The sequence below is a fragment of the Cynocephalus volans genome, chromosome 3, assembly GCF_027409185.1.
Source record: "Cynocephalus volans isolate mCynVol1 chromosome 3, mCynVol1.pri, whole genome shotgun sequence".
Lineage (NCBI taxonomy): Eukaryota > Metazoa > Chordata > Mammalia > Dermoptera > Cynocephalidae > Cynocephalus > Cynocephalus volans.
In genome coordinates, this window is record NC_084462.1 from 36,282,917 (window position 1) to 36,301,667 (window position 18,751).

General features: G+C 45.5%; 1 protein-coding gene across 1 annotated transcript in view; it reads right to left on the reverse strand.

Moving 5' to 3' along the window:
* Positions 1–3,143: 3,143 nt before the first annotated feature.
* Positions 3,144–18,751, reverse strand: part of GABRA5 (gamma-aminobutyric acid type A receptor subunit alpha5) — a 99,456-nt gene continuing 83,848 nt past the window's right edge. The window contains exons 6-9 of the mRNA XM_063089994.1: positions 12,902–13,045; positions 10,250–10,402; positions 7,629–7,840; positions 3,144–3,449 (exon numbers count right to left, since the gene is read on the reverse strand). Coding sequence (XP_062946064.1) covers positions 3,144–3,449; positions 7,629–7,840; positions 10,250–10,402; positions 12,902–13,045 — 815 coding nt within the window. The remainder of the gene's footprint in view (positions 3,450–7,628; positions 7,841–10,249; positions 10,403–12,901; positions 13,046–18,751) is intronic.

The following is an 18,751-nucleotide window of genomic DNA, read 5'->3' on the forward strand; positions in this document are numbered from 1 at the left end:
AGTGATTTTTAAATATTTAAAATACTGTTTTCACTGAGCAAACTGTTGCATTTCCAATTTTCCAGAGAAAAGAACCTTGTTGATTTGAAGCGAGTTCTTATAATGGAGGCTAAGGTTGGTTGAAGACCGAGTATCATGGTCAGTTATGCATTTCTTTCCCTTGGGGTGGACCCTCCCAGCACAGTCACCACTGTCAGTCACCAGTCATTGCTCTGGAAGGAGCAATCACATAGGGCACAGTGATACTTGCCTCCAGTCAGTCAGTGCTTCTCTCTCTCTCTCTCTCCCTCTCTCTCTCTCTCTTTCATGGGGGTGGGGAGTAGGAGAAGACTACCCTAAAGCAGGTCCGTTCCATCCAAACAGGTTTCTGAGATCACAGAAGCGCAAAATTTATATAAGAAGGGACAGACAAAAAGGTCATGTTTTCTGCACACACACAAAATTTCTCCAGGGCATTCTTAATAGACGATCGTTCAACCAGAGCTTGAAGCAAGATTTTCCATTTTAGGTTACATTGTTGTTGTAAATCAACTTCACTCCGGAAGCAATTGCATGGTGCTGTGGATCCAGAGTTAGAAATGTTGAGAACTAGAACCAAGGGCTGCATTTTCTCCTAACTTGTGATATGATCTTGAGCCAGCAGATTAACCTCTTTGGCTTGCGGTATCCCTATTCGAAAAATAGGTTTCTCATTGACTTTACCTATTGCCCATAACTTGTCCCATGAGAAACATAGAGCACTGTTTCTATGGCATTAACATGACAAATAAGTCAGAAGATTTACAACCTGCTTGTCTGTCTTCAACAGAGGATGTCTGTGGTGCTATTTTACCTTTAAATTACTCCAGAAGCATTTGAACCCAACTATTGTATGCAAACACACACTTTTAGGCCAACTTTAACCAAGACTTGCCCTAAATATGCCCTTAGATACCTGAGAAAGTACAGAAGGAATACTGATTACTGACCTTAGAATATTCTATTTGTGGTGATATCAAAAGAGATATATATAAGTACCCTGGCTGTAAAAGTAGGGCACTGTAATTAATAATTATTTTCAGAAATTTTTGTTTCTTGACTTATCATTTTTTCCCAAGGTGATTTTTTATTATATTCTCATTAAAAATAGCAAACACTGAAATATCTACAATACAAAATGAGAGTGGAAAACCAATGTGATCTTTTCAGTAAATATTCATCAGACATAAGGCTGAGCAGTGTGTAAATGAAGGAGGCATATCTTCCTACTAGAGCTCATTGAGGTCTTCTGCAGCCAAGGCTGGAGCTTGTCAAGATGACTGCAGCCTGACACAGAAGCCATCATTCTCCCTTACGGTCAAGATGTGCAGAGCGGGTGTTTATACACATAGCCATTTGGACATAAGTGATAGTGTATCTTTCTCCAAACTACAGTGCAAAGCTAAACTGGAAAGACTGTATGAGGGAAATGTAACTATTATTAATAGTAAGTGAAATGGAAGCATCATTGCTTGCTTTTTGCTTGGGTGGGTTTTATGCTGTGGTGTACTAGAAAGCATGTATTTATTCTACAAATGCATATATCATCATTTGTAATAGGATAATGCTCCTTGTGTGAACTTTAAGAGCTTTTCTGTTGACCTTTACCCTTCTATTTGTGAAATCCCAATCGCTCTATCAAAGGGGCAATGGAATCTCTGCATATTTTAAGAGCCAGGACAGCTGGTCAATTTAGACAGGCATAATGTTGATCTTGTTTGCCACAGTCATAACTCCCCTCTGGCAAATCTGGAATTCCAGTGAGTCGTGGACGGGCAGAAAGTGTTCCTTTCACACTGTTGATCGTGGGTGCTTCTTGGAACAGTAAGTAGATGGCCCAAATGCAGGACTTAGTACCACCGTTCACAAACAGCTAACACAAGGATGGAGCTAGGACTGAGCAGTCACTGTGCAAACAGCAAACACCCTCAGGGAACACTCAAGTGGGAGCACAACTGAGACGAGACGTATGTGACAGGAAAGGAAATCTGGTTTTACCTGTTAACCCTCACCATGGTTTAAACAAGCTTTCTCTCCAAGTGCTGCTGGACAGAATTAGATTAGAACAGAGGGGCGCCACCAAGTGGAGTTTTCTTCCTCCGCCCCACCCCCAAGTGATTTCATGATGGCTTTCCTTTATGTCATTTTTAGGAAAAGAGTTCACCAAAATATACTATTTTCTAAAAATATATAGGCCCATAAGATCAGTTCATTTTTTATTTTTTAATGAACATTTAAGATTCATATACAAAAGCCAACAGAGCAATAAGTCAGTCATGAAATACATACAAGGAAATAAAATAGAAAATAACTCAATTACAATTTCTCACCACTGAAGCACTATACAATGGCTGCAGCGAGAGGGGCCAGTGTTTGGACACAGTGAACACAGAGGCCAAGTGCCCAGGACGTCACCAAACCACTTTCTGTTGAACATCTCCTTTTGGGGATGTGGGGGTTGGTGGGAAATAAGTTTCTTTCCCCCCAAAAAACTTAAGCATTTAAATTTTTGCTTGGGGAAATATTTTATCTGTTAATCTAACATACTGTATATTTCTGTTATTAAACTTGTCTGCATAAATGTTTGCCTATTCTATTTTTTAATGTGACATCATGCAGTACTCTTGTAATTCCAGAACAGTAAGAATTATCAAAGGCAATTAATTTTGTACTTAAATGTCCACAGCTTCTTAATGAAAAATGCGCTCTTTGTGATCTTTGTTTCTTGCAATAGTTGGTCAAGTAATAATCATAGAGCATTTCCTAAAATATTTATTTGCTGGGAAAATTTGTATGAAATGACATTTGAAATATAAAAAACCTTGTCAGGTAACACTTGGAACAGTTAAAAATATACTTGTTTGTAAACTATCAGTGTCAGATACTGAGCATCTCAGTGTCAGAGGCACTGTCTCCCATTTTTCTAAAAAGTTGTTTGCATTATTTATCAATGTGACATCTTCAAAACATCTCAAGTTACATGTAGAAACATCGAGGCAATATAATTTGTAAGTATTATTAAACATGCAAAAATTTCCTGAAAGACGTGTCCAGGTATGGAGCGTCCCTCTGAGCTCAGCCTCCCTTGGTGCCGTTGTGCCCTCTTGGAGTCTGGAGCGCCACGGTCACTTCTTTGCAGAAGCAGCTCCTTTGATCACTGGCTCCCTATTCAAATATGTCGCCCAGTACACTAAGTTGAAAGTGCCAAACAAGACTGGGAATACAATTCGGGACATTTTGTCAATCTTGCTGATGCTGTTGTAAGTCTTTTTGCTCTCAGCCGTCTTCTCTTCAGAAGGTTTTACTGAGACTGAAGATGCATTTGAAGTCCCTGCTGGGGTCTGTTCCTTTGGGATGTTAGGGGGGTGAGTCATCTTCCCAGAAGTAAAAGCATTTGTTGACTTATTTAGTATGAGTTCACGCTCCTTTTTCTGCAAAATATAAGAAGAATGTGAGGAGGAGGGCAGTCCCCCACAGACTTCTAAGTCCATTACCCCACAGTGGCACCAGTGAGAGCCATTATTGATATTAATGTCTGGCATTTCTCAAAAACTTGGAATAGATGGAATGAAGACTTCTCTTACCCCACAGAGCAGCCATCATTTCCTGATTGTTAAGTGTGCCAGTGGGAGTGAATAATGTGTGTGGATATAAAGGAAGCTGTAAGGAATGGCCTACGGGGAAGGAGAAGAGGAGGGTGATTAGACATCATCATATGACAGGTGCTCTTTTGGATAAAGTGTCTCTCACTCAGCACAGTGCTTCTGAGAACCGTCCATGTTGTGCCTGTGTCAGTAGTCCACTCCTTTTTCTTGCTGAGTAGTATTTCTTTGTATGAGCATACCACTGTTTATGCTCCTGTTGATGGACACCTGAACTGTTTCCAATTTGACTAGTAAGAATTAAGCAGCTATAAACATTTTTGTATACACTATTTTGTGAAGATGTTTTCATTTTTCTTGGATATAACATTCTGGAACAGGCAAGATAATTTACGGTGGAGAAAATCAGAAGCATGGTTCCATTTGGAGATGAGGGGATGGGACTGCCTGGGAAGTGTGGTGAACTTTCTGGAGGCTGGTGACAGGGACTTGGGTCACACAGGTGTGCATGTTTGCTAACACTTAGCAAAGGTGCCCTGAACACTTGTGCATTTCAAGCTATGCAAATTTTTCTTCAATAGAATAAAACCATAAACCAGTTTTGAACTCTAGTTAATGATATGCATGCAGATGTATTACTGGAGTACTGTTGTCTGAAATTTAGTTTGAAATGCATCAGAAAAAAGATGGATTGATAGATGGAAGATGGGTGGATGAATGGAGAGAGATGACAGATGGTGATGACAGAATAGCAGAATGTTAATGGTAGGTAGGTGTTCATTGTAAAATTCTTTAAAGATTGCTGTATGTTTGAAAACATGCACAATAAAATGTTGAAAAAAACTCTTTTCCATTACCAAAGTAACATAGTCTCATTGAGCAAAATTTGGAAAACATGAGTTCATAAATTAAAGAAAATATATCAACCATTAAAAATATGGAAAAGATAAAAAGCAGGAAGGGCAAGCAAGGAGCAGGCAGCAGGGGAACAGGTAAAAAGAGGCCAAGCAAACACCAGGGAAGTGCAGGGGCGTGGGCCCCCAGGGGCACGTGAGGGAGGGGAGGAGGCAGCCATAGTCCCCAAGGTCACTGAGCACCCGTGCTAGTGTGCCTGAAGAAACTGACAAGCATGACTTCTGCTTTGAATAACTTCCATCTCTGGATGTAGCCAGGGAACAGCAGGCACTCGAGAAGAGACAGCTCTGTTGTGACAACTCATGTTTTTATGTGGGAGGGATAAGCAACAGGAGGGTGCTCAGGACTTGATGTGGTCCTGGTGGCTGTGGTGGATGAGAAGACATGTCCCTGGATCCTGCTCCAGATAGGACTCGCTGCCCTGCTGTGGGCAGTGTCTCCTTCAGGGACAGCCTCAGTGGCAGGGGGCTGCCTGAGTCATGCCCTTCCCAGGGCAGGGAGGGTGGGCAGTCACACCTGATAACCAGTGAGGTGAGAGCATGAAGTCATGGCCACAGCCCCAGGCATGGAGCAGCTCTGCCCAGGGCACTTGCTCCAGACCTCCCTGCAGTCAGCTTTGGCTTTGCTGGCCTGGTCACAGCTCAGTGCCTTCCTCTACCCAATCTTGCTTTCTTCTCTTTCCCTTCCCAGGTGTTCACTGCTAAAACTGCCTTGCACCCCAAACTCTGACCTAGCATTTGCTTCTGGAGATCCCAGCATGGAGCAATGAACCCAGTCTAGTTAATAAGGTCTCTCTACTTCCATGGATGGTCAGTGTGGGCCAATGCTAGGCTCGCAAGTGGGCCAATGCTAGGCTCACATATTCATGCTCAGCACTGGCAGGATGTGCTTGCCCTGGAGCCTGTAGATGCCACGATGCCTCTACCGCAACAGCCTTCCTGTTATGAGGGTGAGACACCCAGCACCACGATCTTCTGGGGAAGAACACATAGTCTTGAAGTTTCATGAGATAAACCAAGACACATTGCTTATTCTAGAAGATCACTGCTCTTGTGGACTTGGTCCACATTACCTCATCCTCTCTACTCCCTCTAGGTCTCCATTCAGGTCTCCAACAGGAGGCTGAGCATGATGTGGTGGCTGACAGCAAGGACACATGCTGGCACAACTGCCAGCAACATTTTAAGTCCCTCCATCTACCCTGCACTTCATCTTCTCCAGGACTCACAGTTGTTAGCTGACTACCTGGGTTAATGCCAAGACTCCCAACTGCTCCCAAACTTCAGACGTGTCCATCTCCATCCATCACTGTGTGGCCACCAAGACACAGGCAGTGGTGAACATCGACCTTCCAGTGACACTCTAGGGGGTGCTGGGAGGCCCCTCTCCCAGACTCCATTCTTGATTCTACCCCACAGACCTCCTCCATGGCTCCCTCATCTGCAGGAACAAGTCCAAATGCTCTGGTCAAGGACCTCCACAATCTGAAGACACCCTGTCCTTACAAATATTTCCCCAGCTCCCCACCAATTAGCCACTACAGTCAGAACACTCTGTCCCCGTGATACCCCCAAATACGCCCACACCTGAGGTTCCTGCAGGTTGAGTAACCCGAATCTAGAAATCTGAAATCCAAAATGCCCCCAAATCCAAAACTTTTTGAGTGCCAACATGATGCCACAAGTGGAAAGTGCCACACCTGACCTCATGGGACGGGTCTCAGTCAAAACTTTGTTTCATGCACAAAATTATTAAATATATGGTATAAAATTATCTTCAGCTTATGTGTGTAAGGTGTATTGAAAACATTAATAATTTTGTGTTTAGACTTGGGTCCCATCCCCAAGATATCTCATTATATGTATGCAAATATTCCAAAATCTGAAAAAAAGCACTGATTTTGGAATCAAAAACCCTCTGGTCCCAAGCATTTCAGATAAGAGCTACTCAGCCTGCACTTGCCAAGGCCATTCCTCAGGCTTCTCCCAGGAAGGGCCCAGAGAGGGTCCCGCTAGGCCTTTCTTCAACCGGGCAAGCTGGACGTGGAAGGGGGGCTCCTGTGACTGGAAGTGGGGCATAGGAGGGGACCCCTGAGCCAGATGAGTGAAGTCAAGTCAGAATTTCTGGATTTTCATGGGAAAAGAAAGAGTAGTGTCAATTTCCAGGAGTAAGCGTGGGCCTGTCTGTGGGACAGAACTGAGTGCCTCAATGGAACCAGTGTGTCCTGTACTTCCTGGTCAGGCTTGTGGCCCCGGGTGGGGAGGGAGAGACATATAATTCCAGTCTTCTGTAATACCTGCTTGGACTCCCTTCGGGCTGATTTTCCAAAGAACAGACTACATTCCACATTCGAGTCAACCCTAATGAGTGTGCCCTCCTCTCAGTCTGCAGGACTCACTTATCTGTGCTGTGCGTGGTGTAACTAGCTGTTTATCATGCGCATTTCTATTTTCCATCCACGTACACTATTCTCATCTCCCCACAAAAATGATCCAACTTGAAATCTTGTGCAACTTTTTTTCTTAAATGTTCCTTAGATTTAAACCAAATCACCCTTTAACTCGATGATTGTTTTGAACAGAGTAATGCTTTTCACCACGATTCACAAGCATGGTTTAGAGGGGCTGGATATGCTGTGCTGATGCCCTGCCTCTGCAAGTCATGGCCCTCATCACCATCTGAAGGCCACCTTGAAGAAGACACACTGCACGATGAAGTGGCAAAAAAAAAAAAAAAAAAAAAAAAAAAAAAAAGAGAAGTATGAATCGTACAATGAAAAACTGGACAAGTTGTCTCTGCGGAGAGGCAGGAGTGAGTTTGCAAAGATGATGGGCATGAATATAAACACGCCCGAGCCATCTACATAACATCAGAACTTTCACTTTAACTAAAATGGTGACTCAGAATAAATGAGGAAAGTGACCTGCTGCAAGACTTTGTGAGGACCTTGTAGATAAGGGAACAGATCATTTTGGGCTGGGGAAGGGTAAAGAGGAGAAACACCTTGTCTTACACTTGGACATAGAATCAGTCACGGTTCCCTCAGTCAAAGGAATCTGAAAGAAAGGAGAAGCAGGAAAATAAAGTCAGTACCTTGATCTTGGCTGCTTCTGAGGCTTTTTTGCCATCCCAGGCCCAGCCTCTCTTGGTAAAGTAGTTGACTGTGGCAAACTCGATCAGCGCAGAGAAGACAAATGCGTAGCACACGGCTATGAACCAGTCCATGGCGGTTGCATAGGCCACTTTGGGCAGAGAGTTCCGCGCGCTGATGCTGAGGGTCGTCATGGTCAGCACCGTGGTCACCCCTGCGGGGGTCAGATGGGGCGGATGGAAACAGGCGTCAGTACAACAGCCCGGACACAGCAGACAAAGACGAGAGGAACAGGCTATGCAGTGCCAGCCTGCATCTTCCTTGCTAAATATTTTCTTAACATATAAAATATTGTCTCCTTCCTCTAGAATACGATCTGAGGAAGGCAGGGATTTGGGTTTGATTTTGGCCCCCACTGCCTTGGAGGAAGCCAAGCAAAGAGGTGGTGTTCAGACAAGATGTGTGGAAAGTGTGGTGTCCTGTGGTACTCGGGCAAGGTGTACTGGAGAAATGGCGGCCACATCACACCACATCTGCAAAATGCTCCACAGAGACTTACCATGTGCTTTGCCTGTCCACGCAAAGACACGGGACAGATTTTCTGCAACAAGAGCACCATGTCTGAATGTTGGTCTGGGCACTTCACTCCCTCAAAGAGTAAGCAGTGTCCCCTCAAGGCTGCTGTGCAAGGTGCCTGTGGCCTCTGGGGACCTTGCAGTGACCACACAGAGGGCTGGATCCTCAGAGGGGGATGTTCCTTCAGGACTGGCTGATTATGGGCCAGGCATCTACTAAGTGCCAGACTCTGATCTAAGCCACATTCTGGATGTGTGTCATCTTCCCCATTCTCCCAGTGGGGAGCCTGAAGATTTAAAAGTATTTAGCAATGTACCCCAATTCACCAGCTGGTAAATGAAGATGACCCATCTTCAGACTCAAGTCTGCTGGACTCTTACACTGTAGCTTCCGTGTGCTAACACTGCCTTCCTTGTCACAGCAGTTTGTCTGCAGGAGCGTGCGTCTCAGTGTGTGGGATGTGAACATTACACACCTTTACAGGTCACAATGTGCCCCCCTCCAAATTCCTGTGTTGAAGTCCTAACCTCCAGTACTGCAGACTGTGACCTTATTTGGAAATACGGTCTTCACAGAAGTAATTAAGTTATCACAAGGTAATCAGGGTGAGCCCTAATCTAACATGACTGGTGTTCTCATAAAAGGGAGACTTGGAGACAAATGTGCACACAGGGAGAACCTGTGAAGACTGGAGTTCTGCTGCCATGAGCCAAAGAGCTACCAGAAGCCAGCAGAGAGGCCTGGGAGAGACCCTTCCCTCATGCCCTCAGAAGGAATCCACCCTGCTGACTCCTGGATTTCAGACTTCCAGACTCCAGAGCTAGGACTTTGTTAGGGCAGCCATAGGAAACAGCACAGCACAAAAGGATGGAATACTGCTGGTGGTCCTGGCAGCTTTTAGTTTCATTCACTGCCATCCTTCAAAGGTATTTACATATACTCACTGAACATGGGATCCTGCATGGAATTAATGCTTAATGAGAAATCACTAGGCATCTTTGATTTTTCTTAGACATCCAGTTAATCATTGTACTGGGGGGCGTGTCCTAAACAGGTTTCTGGAGTCTTCATGGGTCCTTTAACATCCTAACATGCAACATTTTCCAAACTTTTTTTCTCTGCCACCTCCTAAATTTCCCCTTAAGGGTTCATTAGGTACATTAACTTGGGGAGCACTGCCGGCTACGAACCAACCTCCACAACTTCCAGAAACATTCCTGAAGCTCACTCAGGCCAGGCAGGTGGGTCTGGGCACGTGATTGGAGGCAGAGTGATAGTCAGACTAGAACACTCTTGTGCCACTCACCTGTAAACTCCTGGGCTCTTGGGCTTCCTACACACTGTGCAAGCATTAAAATAAAATTTGTGCTAATACTTTCCTCCTTTGGAAGGGAAACTGCAGTAGCAAGAGCTGAGGTGCAACTACTTTGCAGTGTGTAAAGATGTGAGCATCCAATGTCACAACTGACCTGCAAAACTATATTCAATATCTCCTTTCAAATTTGAGGAAACTGAGTCATGCTCAGCTATGTCCCTTGTGCCAAGGTACCTCCTGAGCTAGGTCTTTCTAAATTTATGTCATAGGTATGTAAAATAATGCTCTAGATTCTTATCATATATATAGATATGTTTAATTTATTACTATTGTATCACATTGATTGTCACTTGGTGGTTAATTTTAAAGTGGCATGCAAATTTCAAAGAAAATTGCCTGATAGCTTATAAAGTAGTACTTAACGAGAACTGTAAAATACTATAGCAAAGGGTCACCAAGGCAGATACATGCTGGCAATTTCAACCCTCAAGAAAGGCTACCAGTAAAAGGCTTTTCAAAATGGAAGTAACTGTTAAATACACCACTAACCCTCATTCAGAAAGAAATCCTAAGTCCTAATCCTTAATATTTAATTCTTAACTAATCAGTCAATTTGTTCCTAGGTCATAAAACAAAGCAGCACACTGGAAGTTCTGTGGCTGTTGTTGCTTTGGAAGTGGTTAGACTCAGTCACTAATCACCAGTGTCCAGACCTGGCTTTGGGACACTCACCAAAAACTGTCCTGGCTGGGACTGATTCTCGGTTCAGCCAAAAGGACACCTGTGATAAGATCACGGTCATTATGCAGGGCAGGTAGGTCTGGATGACAAAGTACCCAATTTTCCTTTTCAGGTGGAAGTGAGCTGTCATGATTGTGTATTCACCTGCAAATAAGTACATCAATTCACATCAGTCTCCTAAAGTCTCCACAGTCCCTGCACCAATGGTTCCCGTTTGCGAGACCAGAGTTCACTCCACCTTCACGGTGGACAAGCATTTATTTGTGTTATTTGGGTTAAGAAGATGGAAGAGGATGCATGAATTTCTTAAGTCTTTTGACCCCCAGCCTCTGAAAAGCACTTGCTTACGGATGCTTTTCCTGCGCAAAATCAGATTTGTGGGTTTTACTAATCCCCTGTTCCAATCTGTGCTACTCTCCCCCCGCCCCCTGGCCTGTTACTGCAATCGGGATTTCAGGATTTAGCCTCCTCAGATATAACCCAGGAGATCACAGAGACCTGCTGTGGGTGGACAGATTCCTTCCTATCTCCCAGCTCGGGAGCCTCCAGGAAGGTGGGACAACCCCTCTCCCACAGGCGACAGGCTCTGTGCTGGCCGGCCCGGGTGGAGGGAGAGTAACAGCAGCTCAGGAGGCCACAGATCCCGCAGCTCACCGTGTCTGCTGCCTGCCAGAGACAGGCGTCTTCTGCTCTCTGCAATTGGGGGCATTTCCTTGGCCATGCCCCAGGGCCTTCTCTGGATTTGCCTGGCTATGTGGGAGGCGCGTGGGGACCTCCCGTTCATCGCTGACAACGATGCTGTCCTGATGGTTAACTGGTAAGGAGCCGGGGGCAGCTGTGCTCAGAGGGTGAGTGGAGCCTGTTGGACCGCAGTCCCCACTGCTACTTGAGTGCGCACCCCTGGGGGGTGGGAGGGGTGCCTTGAGAAGCTGAGGCACAGGTGAGCTGATCTGAGGACACACTTCCTTGGCTGAACTGCGAGGAGTGGATGCTGTTGCTGAGAGCCAGGCTGCACTGTGAATGTGGGAGAACAGGCTTGGGGGCTCCACTGCAGCAGACCCCGGCAGGGGCTCCTCTGTTAGGGCAGTGGTCTGTGGCTGCATGGACAGGGTGTTGGAATGTTTGAGGCTCCGGTGCTTACTTTGCTGGAAGCAAAGCTCATGGCTTGGCAAGGCCAGCTGTGATGCTCCCGAGGGCCTTTCCTCATAGCATGCGTGGTGCTGGAGACCAGGGGACCACAAAGTACACGTATGGAGAAATGTGCTGTCACAGAGAAGGAGCCATTCTCAGCAGTGCCTGGAGATACAATGGCAGTGGCAGGGTATGCTTTCCCCATAGCCCCATGGCAGGTGAGAGCCAGTGAGGGCTTCAATACAGGAGAAAGAACAGGGGTAAGAGAAGGGGCAGGGGACTGGTCCAGCAGCAAGCACTGCATGTTTAATCATGACCCTATTTCTCCTCTTAGCACACAGAGAAGGGAAGCACCATTCTATTTCTTTACAGTAGGGTTTGAAATTACTCTCCACATTTAATTCTTTTATAGTGTTGCTGTTCTTTTAATTTTGTTTTATTTTTGAGTTAGGGGTAGAAAACTCAGGTCATAAAAAAAAAGTCTATCTTTTCAGAATGCAAATAATGGCAGAGACCCCAGTTATAAGTTTTTAAAGAACTGCATGAAAATTCCAAACTGGAGCATCCTCCTTCAGCACCACGATTCTTTACCCCAAATTTCTGCCATACCACCTCTTCACTGGATTCTATGACATCGGCCTGTTTCCTCTTCTTCTCCCCTTAGAGTGGTCACTGGAGGGCAAGAGGGTCCTTGCAGGCTCTCTCATCTCAGGGGCGCCCAGTGTCCGCTGTGTCCTGGCCAGCCGCGAAGGTGGGCCTGCTGACAACCAGATGCTATCTATGGAGGCTAAAGCTTGATCTGCGGTCAGGGCTCACTCCATCCATTTGGGCTTTTCTCCTCTGCTATATGAGACTCTTTGGAGCCCTGATGTCCCCTCCCCCACTCCCAGCACCACCTCATGACCGCTAGGCTGGTCCTGCCCACGGCCGGGGAGGTTGACCGCATCCTGTTCCCTTGGGTCCCCTCCCACTTCGTAGCAGAAGCAGCCAGGCTTGAGTTGCTCCTGCCGGGCTCAGGCCAGCCACGAGCATCTGGAGTTGAGTGTCTGTTTCCTTCTTGGTACCATCTTAGCTATTTTTTTCTTGCTGCTTGGCTGTGCTTGCCCAAATTCAACCCCAGGGAAATCTCTGAAATGTTCAGAGCAGGAGGCAAGGAAGTGGGTAAATTGCCTGCAGAGACTGCCCCTGCATCTCAGTGCTCGGGGCAGGGGTGTTACATAAGCAGGGCTGGCGGGGTGGCAAGTGCACTGCAGATTAATGCTGCGTGATCACCCTTAATGCCGCTGGCCACAGCTGGTCCTGTGTGCATGGCTGCAGGGAGGGGCCTGGCCGGGAGGACTCCTCTCAGCCAGCACTCACCACAGCTGTGGCCCAGGTCACTGAAGAGAGTGCAACTGGCCAGGACGGGTTGTGCTTGGCAGCAGCCCCCACAAGTTGACACAGGGAGCACCACACCCTCCCAGGTGTGGAGTCCCGTGTGCACCTGGCGGCCCCACCCACACTGGCTCTCACCTGTGCTGGTGCTGATGTTCTCGGTGCCCACTGTCTGCCCCATCAGGTGGTACTGGTTTAGCCTGGAGCCATCTTCCGCCACCACCACTGACTTGGTGGAGCCATTGGTCCAGACATAGACAACCTCAGAATTAGGGTATGCATCTGCAAGTGGAAGAGGCAGAAAGTGGTATAAATGTGGAATCATTTGTAGCGTAAAAAATACAAAGAAATTTGTAGAAGCAGCAAGAGACATGATGGGACAGTCTGGAAAGTCAAAGTTAAATGACCCAAAGAGTGTGTAGGGTCAGACCCAGGCAGACACTGTGGGGGTTCAGGTCCTTCCCATTTTAAAAGTGAAATGCTTGCTAGTAGGTATCTTCTCTTTACAGTGCAGGATGGAGTAGCAATGGCAGGCACGGGCTCAGAGACCAGAGTGCCAGGTCCACTCCAGCTCTGTGACCTTGGCAAGTCACTTATTGTTCGTGCCTCACTCCCTTCATCTGTAGCATGGGGATGATAACAGCACCTACTTCTTAGGGTTCTGGCTATGGCTACATGACCCACACAATGACCCATATGCGTGAAGCACTCAGAGCAGCTCCCAAGTGAGTTGGCTAAACTTTGCTCTTCACAACAGGCACTTGCTGTCCACATCACCCTGCATGAAAGGCATGGCAGCCAAGACCTGCAACCCTTGTGTCACGCCTGTGAATATGTTACCTTACATGGCAAAAGGCACTGTGCCGTGGAATTAAGGTTCTGGACCTTAAAATTAGGAGATTATCCTGGACCACCCCAGTGGTCCCAACCCCTAAAAATAGAGAAATTTCTCCAGCTGGATCTAGTCAGAGAGATTCAAAGGATGAAAAAGGACTTGGCCATGAGATTTATATTAGAACTGAACTGGATCCATAGATTATAGATTGGAGAAACATAACATCTGATACTGAATCTGTTTCAGCAGGGACATGATGTGTTTCCCCATGTGTTTAGGTCTCTATTAAGGTATCTTTTAATAAAATTGTATAATTTTCTGCATAATCTGTCACATCTTTGGCTAGATGATCTCCCCCTCGATGAAAATGCAACTGGAAACACTTTTCCAATAACCAGTGTGTCCGGTCCCAGAGCGATGGCCATATGAGAGGCCAATGGAACAGAAAGAGGCTGGGCCAGGGTGGGATCATACTAAGAGAATTAGGGACAAAATTGATCTGCACAGTAGTAAGATATTACATAGAAGTAAATAGAGTAGACCCTGTTACTGCAATTGACAAGATACCATGGAAGCTATGCTTAGCTCATTGCAGGTGGATGTTGAGTGGTATTGTCAAGCTTTTTTTTTTTTTAATTGAAATATAGTTGGTTGTACATATCTGTGGGGTACAGAGTGAATATAGATACCTGTGTGCAATATGTGATGCTCAAATCAGGATAATTAGTATATTCCACATTATACAATGTATGTTTTTTAATTAGCATGACTTTCTGTTTCAAGTTTTAGGTAATATAAAAGTGGGTTTTCATATGGATGTCACTGGAGCTCTCCTGATACAAGTGCACTCTGTTGTCATTTCCCTTGTCTGTCAGGGAGACGTGCAGCTTGCCGTGATGAGGGCGGGTGGGGGGATGTTGCTCTCCACCCTGGCAAGCGGCTTTCTAAATGTCTTGTTAAAGGCACCTTTGGGCATAGCCTGCAAATCTGATGGCTCCCTGAGTTCCCCATAAATGACAGTGAGATTTCTATCTTTTTTCTATTATGTAAATGTCACAGAACCTTGAATAATGAAGGGCCCTGGCACTCAGACACAAATTAGAGCAGAGCATGATTCTGACATTCCTACCCAACTGGGGTTTCTGTGTGTGTATACATGAATATTAAGTATTTAGCATACTATGACACATAGTAGGTGCTTACTAAGTAGAAGGTACAATGAGCATAACCATATGTGACGAAGGACTTCTGCTTGGTGTCAAATCCAGTCTTATGAAAAGGCCTTTCTACTTGAATTTACTTTTTGTCAGTCAAAAGCAAACCTAGTTTGTGACGATGCCGGTTGGCCTTGTCTAACAGGCTGCACTGGAACAGCCCCAAATTGTCAATAACCAGGTAGAAAAACTGTGTTACTCTGTGCATTAATTGCCTATGATGTTGAAGAAACACAGATTAGAACATAACAGGTAATTGGAATTTTTGTGATTTGAAAATGTACAGGATTTGAATTATCTGAAACCCATGTCTTCAGCCTTCCCCTCGCTTCTAAAAACCAGGGTGGGAATGAGCAGAGTTACCATATCTCATGACCTTGTCCCACATCACATGTGTGACCTGCAGTTTCCTGAGCTGAAAGCCAAGTAAACACCTGACACCTCACTTGGGTATCCCTAATTTGAAAATCCAAAATGCTTCAAAATCTGAAACTTTTTGAGCACCGACCTGATGCTTAAAGGAGCATTTCTGATTTCAAATTTTTGAATTAGGGTTGCTCAACCAGCTTGGTATCTGCAAATATTCCAAAATCTGAAAAAATCTGAAATCTGAAACTCTTCTGGACCCAAGCATTTCAGATAAGGGCTACTCAACCTGTAACACAGATAAGAAAACTATGCAGAACCTAAATGCATACAGATGTGGCATCCCTAGTTGCCTATTGGATACCCAACATTCCTGCTTTAAATTCAACAGGTATAAATTAGGTCAGTGGGGTTTCCATGCCCTTTTCCTTGCCCAGAATCAACTGAGAGGTGAGTGTGCAATCAACAGTTGGGGGTGGACAGACAACACGTGTGCCCTGTTACCAGTGCTGCGACACTGGAGGATTGAGGCCCATAACTGCCCCTCGGCTGAGTCCTTACAAGATCATGTCGGGTTGTGCCTGCTGGTCTGAGGGACAGAGAGTCAAAGAGACCGTGCTACCTGTGTTTATGGACTTTAATAGGACCAGACCAGGAGGAAGGAAAAGGACTATCACCCTCCCAACACAGAAGACCCTCTGCCTTGCAGAGAGGCGTGAGAAACAGGACAGAGGCCAGGGGTGTTTGGGGGAAGTCTCTCATGGGGCTTACCATGCCCTCAAACCAATTTAATTTTTTTTAACCTTCAGACCAGAAGCTCCTTCTAATTACTTCCAGTTTCCTCATGTAAAAACAGTATTTTGCAAGTTGCCTGGTCTTAAAATGCAGTGTTATCTTTGACTCATGTAGCTCTGTCATCCTATACACCCTCCTCTCATAATGGCCACCACCTGCTTTCAGCTCTCATCACTTCCAACTGCTTCCTGGAAGCTCCCAGCTCTTGGTTTCACCTCCACAAATAATGATTTTGGCACGTTTCCTCAATAAAAATCATTTACTCTGCCTGCTACTTTTATGCTTTCCTATTTAAGGCCCTTCCTGTTTGAGTTGCAATGGCACCTATCATTTTTCCAAATGAGCTTCTCTTTTGGTCCAGCACCTCGACTAGCTGATTGGGGGTCATCTGTGTTTTGTCCTTATTTCCATTATGCCTCCCTTTATTCAAATCCTACCAGGTTCAGTTCAAAACATGAGCCCCGTGATCAGCAATCCCATCTGTGAATTCCAAATGGCTTGCAGCTGCACAAAGGGATTTAACCTAATTATTTAAATGTGTCCGTAGTCAGCTCCTTTGAAGTAGATCTGGGTCCGTGCTTCTGTGCCCCTCACAGCACCTAGCAGAGTGTTGAGTGCTTACACACCTGCCATAGAATGTTTGTGTCCCCCCAAAATTTATATGGTTAACCTAATGTAAATGTGATGGTGTTAGGAGGTTGGGTCTTTAAGAAGTGATCGGGTCACGAGTGTGGAGTCTCATGAATGGAATTAGTGTTCCTATAAAAGAGACCCAGAGAAACCCTTCATTCCTTCCACCATGTGAGGACACTGAGAATGTGGCTGCCTGTGAACCAGGAAGCCAGCCCTCACCAGACACCAAATCTTCTAGCACCTTGATCTTGGACTTTCCAGCCTCCAGAACTGTAAGAAATAAATTTCTGTTGTTTATAAAGCACCAAATTGATGGTATTCTGTTACAGCAGCCTGAATGGACTAAGACAAAAATTGGTACTAAGGAGTGGTGGGGCAGGGGGATGCTGCTGTAACAAATACTTCAAAATGTGGAAGTGGCTTTGGTACTGGGTAATGGGTACAGTCTGGAAGAGTTTTGAGGGGCATTCTACGAAAAGCCTACATTTCCATGAATGGGCTGGGGCCCAGGAAGAAAAGAGTTAGAGAGAAAGCTTCAATCTTCTTGGAGAATATCTAAGTAATCACGAATAGAATGTTGGTATGAATATGGATGACAAAAGCCATTCCTATGAGGTCTCAGACAAAAATAAGGAACATTTTATTGAAACTGGAGGGAAGGTGATCCTTCTTATAAAGTGGCAAAGAACTCAGCTGAATTGTGTTCTTGTTCTAATGTCTTGTGTAAGGTAGAACTATCAAGTGACAAAATTAAATATTTGGCTGAGGAAATTTCTAAGCAAAGAGTTGAAGGAATGGCCTGTTTTCTCTGATTGCTTATAGTAAAATGAGAGAAGAGAGAAATAAAGATGGATTGTCAATCAAAAAGGTAGCGGAACTTAAGATTTGGAAAATTTTCAACCTATCCAGTTTGAAAGGAATGAAAAGGCCTGTTTGGGAGTGAACATTACGGGTGTGACCAAATGACCATTTGATAAGGACATTAGTCAGTCATCCCCACAAAAGACAGCAGCTATTGTCCAGGACAATGGAAGGATGCAAAGGAGGGTCCAATGGCACCTACATGATCTAGATGTGCCTGCCCTGCACTGCTTGACATCACCAGTTCTGCTCTCTGCACCCTGGCACTGTACTCCTCAGCTGCCCCAGGTGCAGTTCTGGTGGGCCCCAGTGCAACACGGGCTGTGTCCAACAGAGTTGTGGGGACATGACTGCCTCTCCTTAGATTTTAAGGACAGGGTCTCCTGGCAGAGCCACGGGCTTGGGACTCCAGCCCTAGAGAGCTGTGAGGCCCAGGCACATGCTGTCATGGGGGTAGGGGATGCCCAAAGCCATGGGGGCCCAATCCCTGCCTGGCAAAACTGCTGGGGCATGACTAATACATGCCAGTGTGACTGGAAGGTGGGACCTCTTCCCCAGTGGGCCTGGAGGGCAGAACATTGAGTCAAAGAGGGTCATTCTCAATCCTTATGGTCTAATGGAATTTGCTCTACTGGGTTTTGGACTTACTTGGGACCTGTCCTTCCTTTCTTCCTTCCCATCTCTGCCTTTTGGAATGGGAGTGTTTCTCTTATGCCTGCCCCATTGTTGTATTTTGGAAGCCTGTAACTTGCCTTGTTTCACAAGTTCACAGCTGGAAGGGATTTTGCCTCAGAATAAATCATACCTTCAGTCTCACCCATACCTGATTTACATGATATTTAGATGAGACTTTCAAATTTAGATTTCTGAGTTGATGGCATGTGAGAAAGACATGAATTTTCGGTGTGGAGGGATATAATGGTAGAGAATGAAGGTCTGTGTCCCCCCCAAATTCACAAGTGAAATCCTAATTCCCAAGGTGATGGTGTGAGCAAGTGGGGCCTTTGGGAGCTGAGTCCCCAGAGTTCTCTTGCTCTTTTTGCCATGTGAGGACAGCAAGAAGGTGCCATCTATGAACCAGGAAGCCCTCATCAGACACCAAATCTGCTGGTGCTTTGATCTAGGACTTCCCAGTCTCTGGAACTTCGAGAAATAAGTTTCTGTTGTTTACAAGCCACCTAATTTATGGTATTCTGTAATAGCAGGCTGAACAGACTAGGACAACATCCAAAGGGATCTCTTAAGTAGTAACTTTCTTGGTCTGTTCAGGCACCTTCTTGCTGT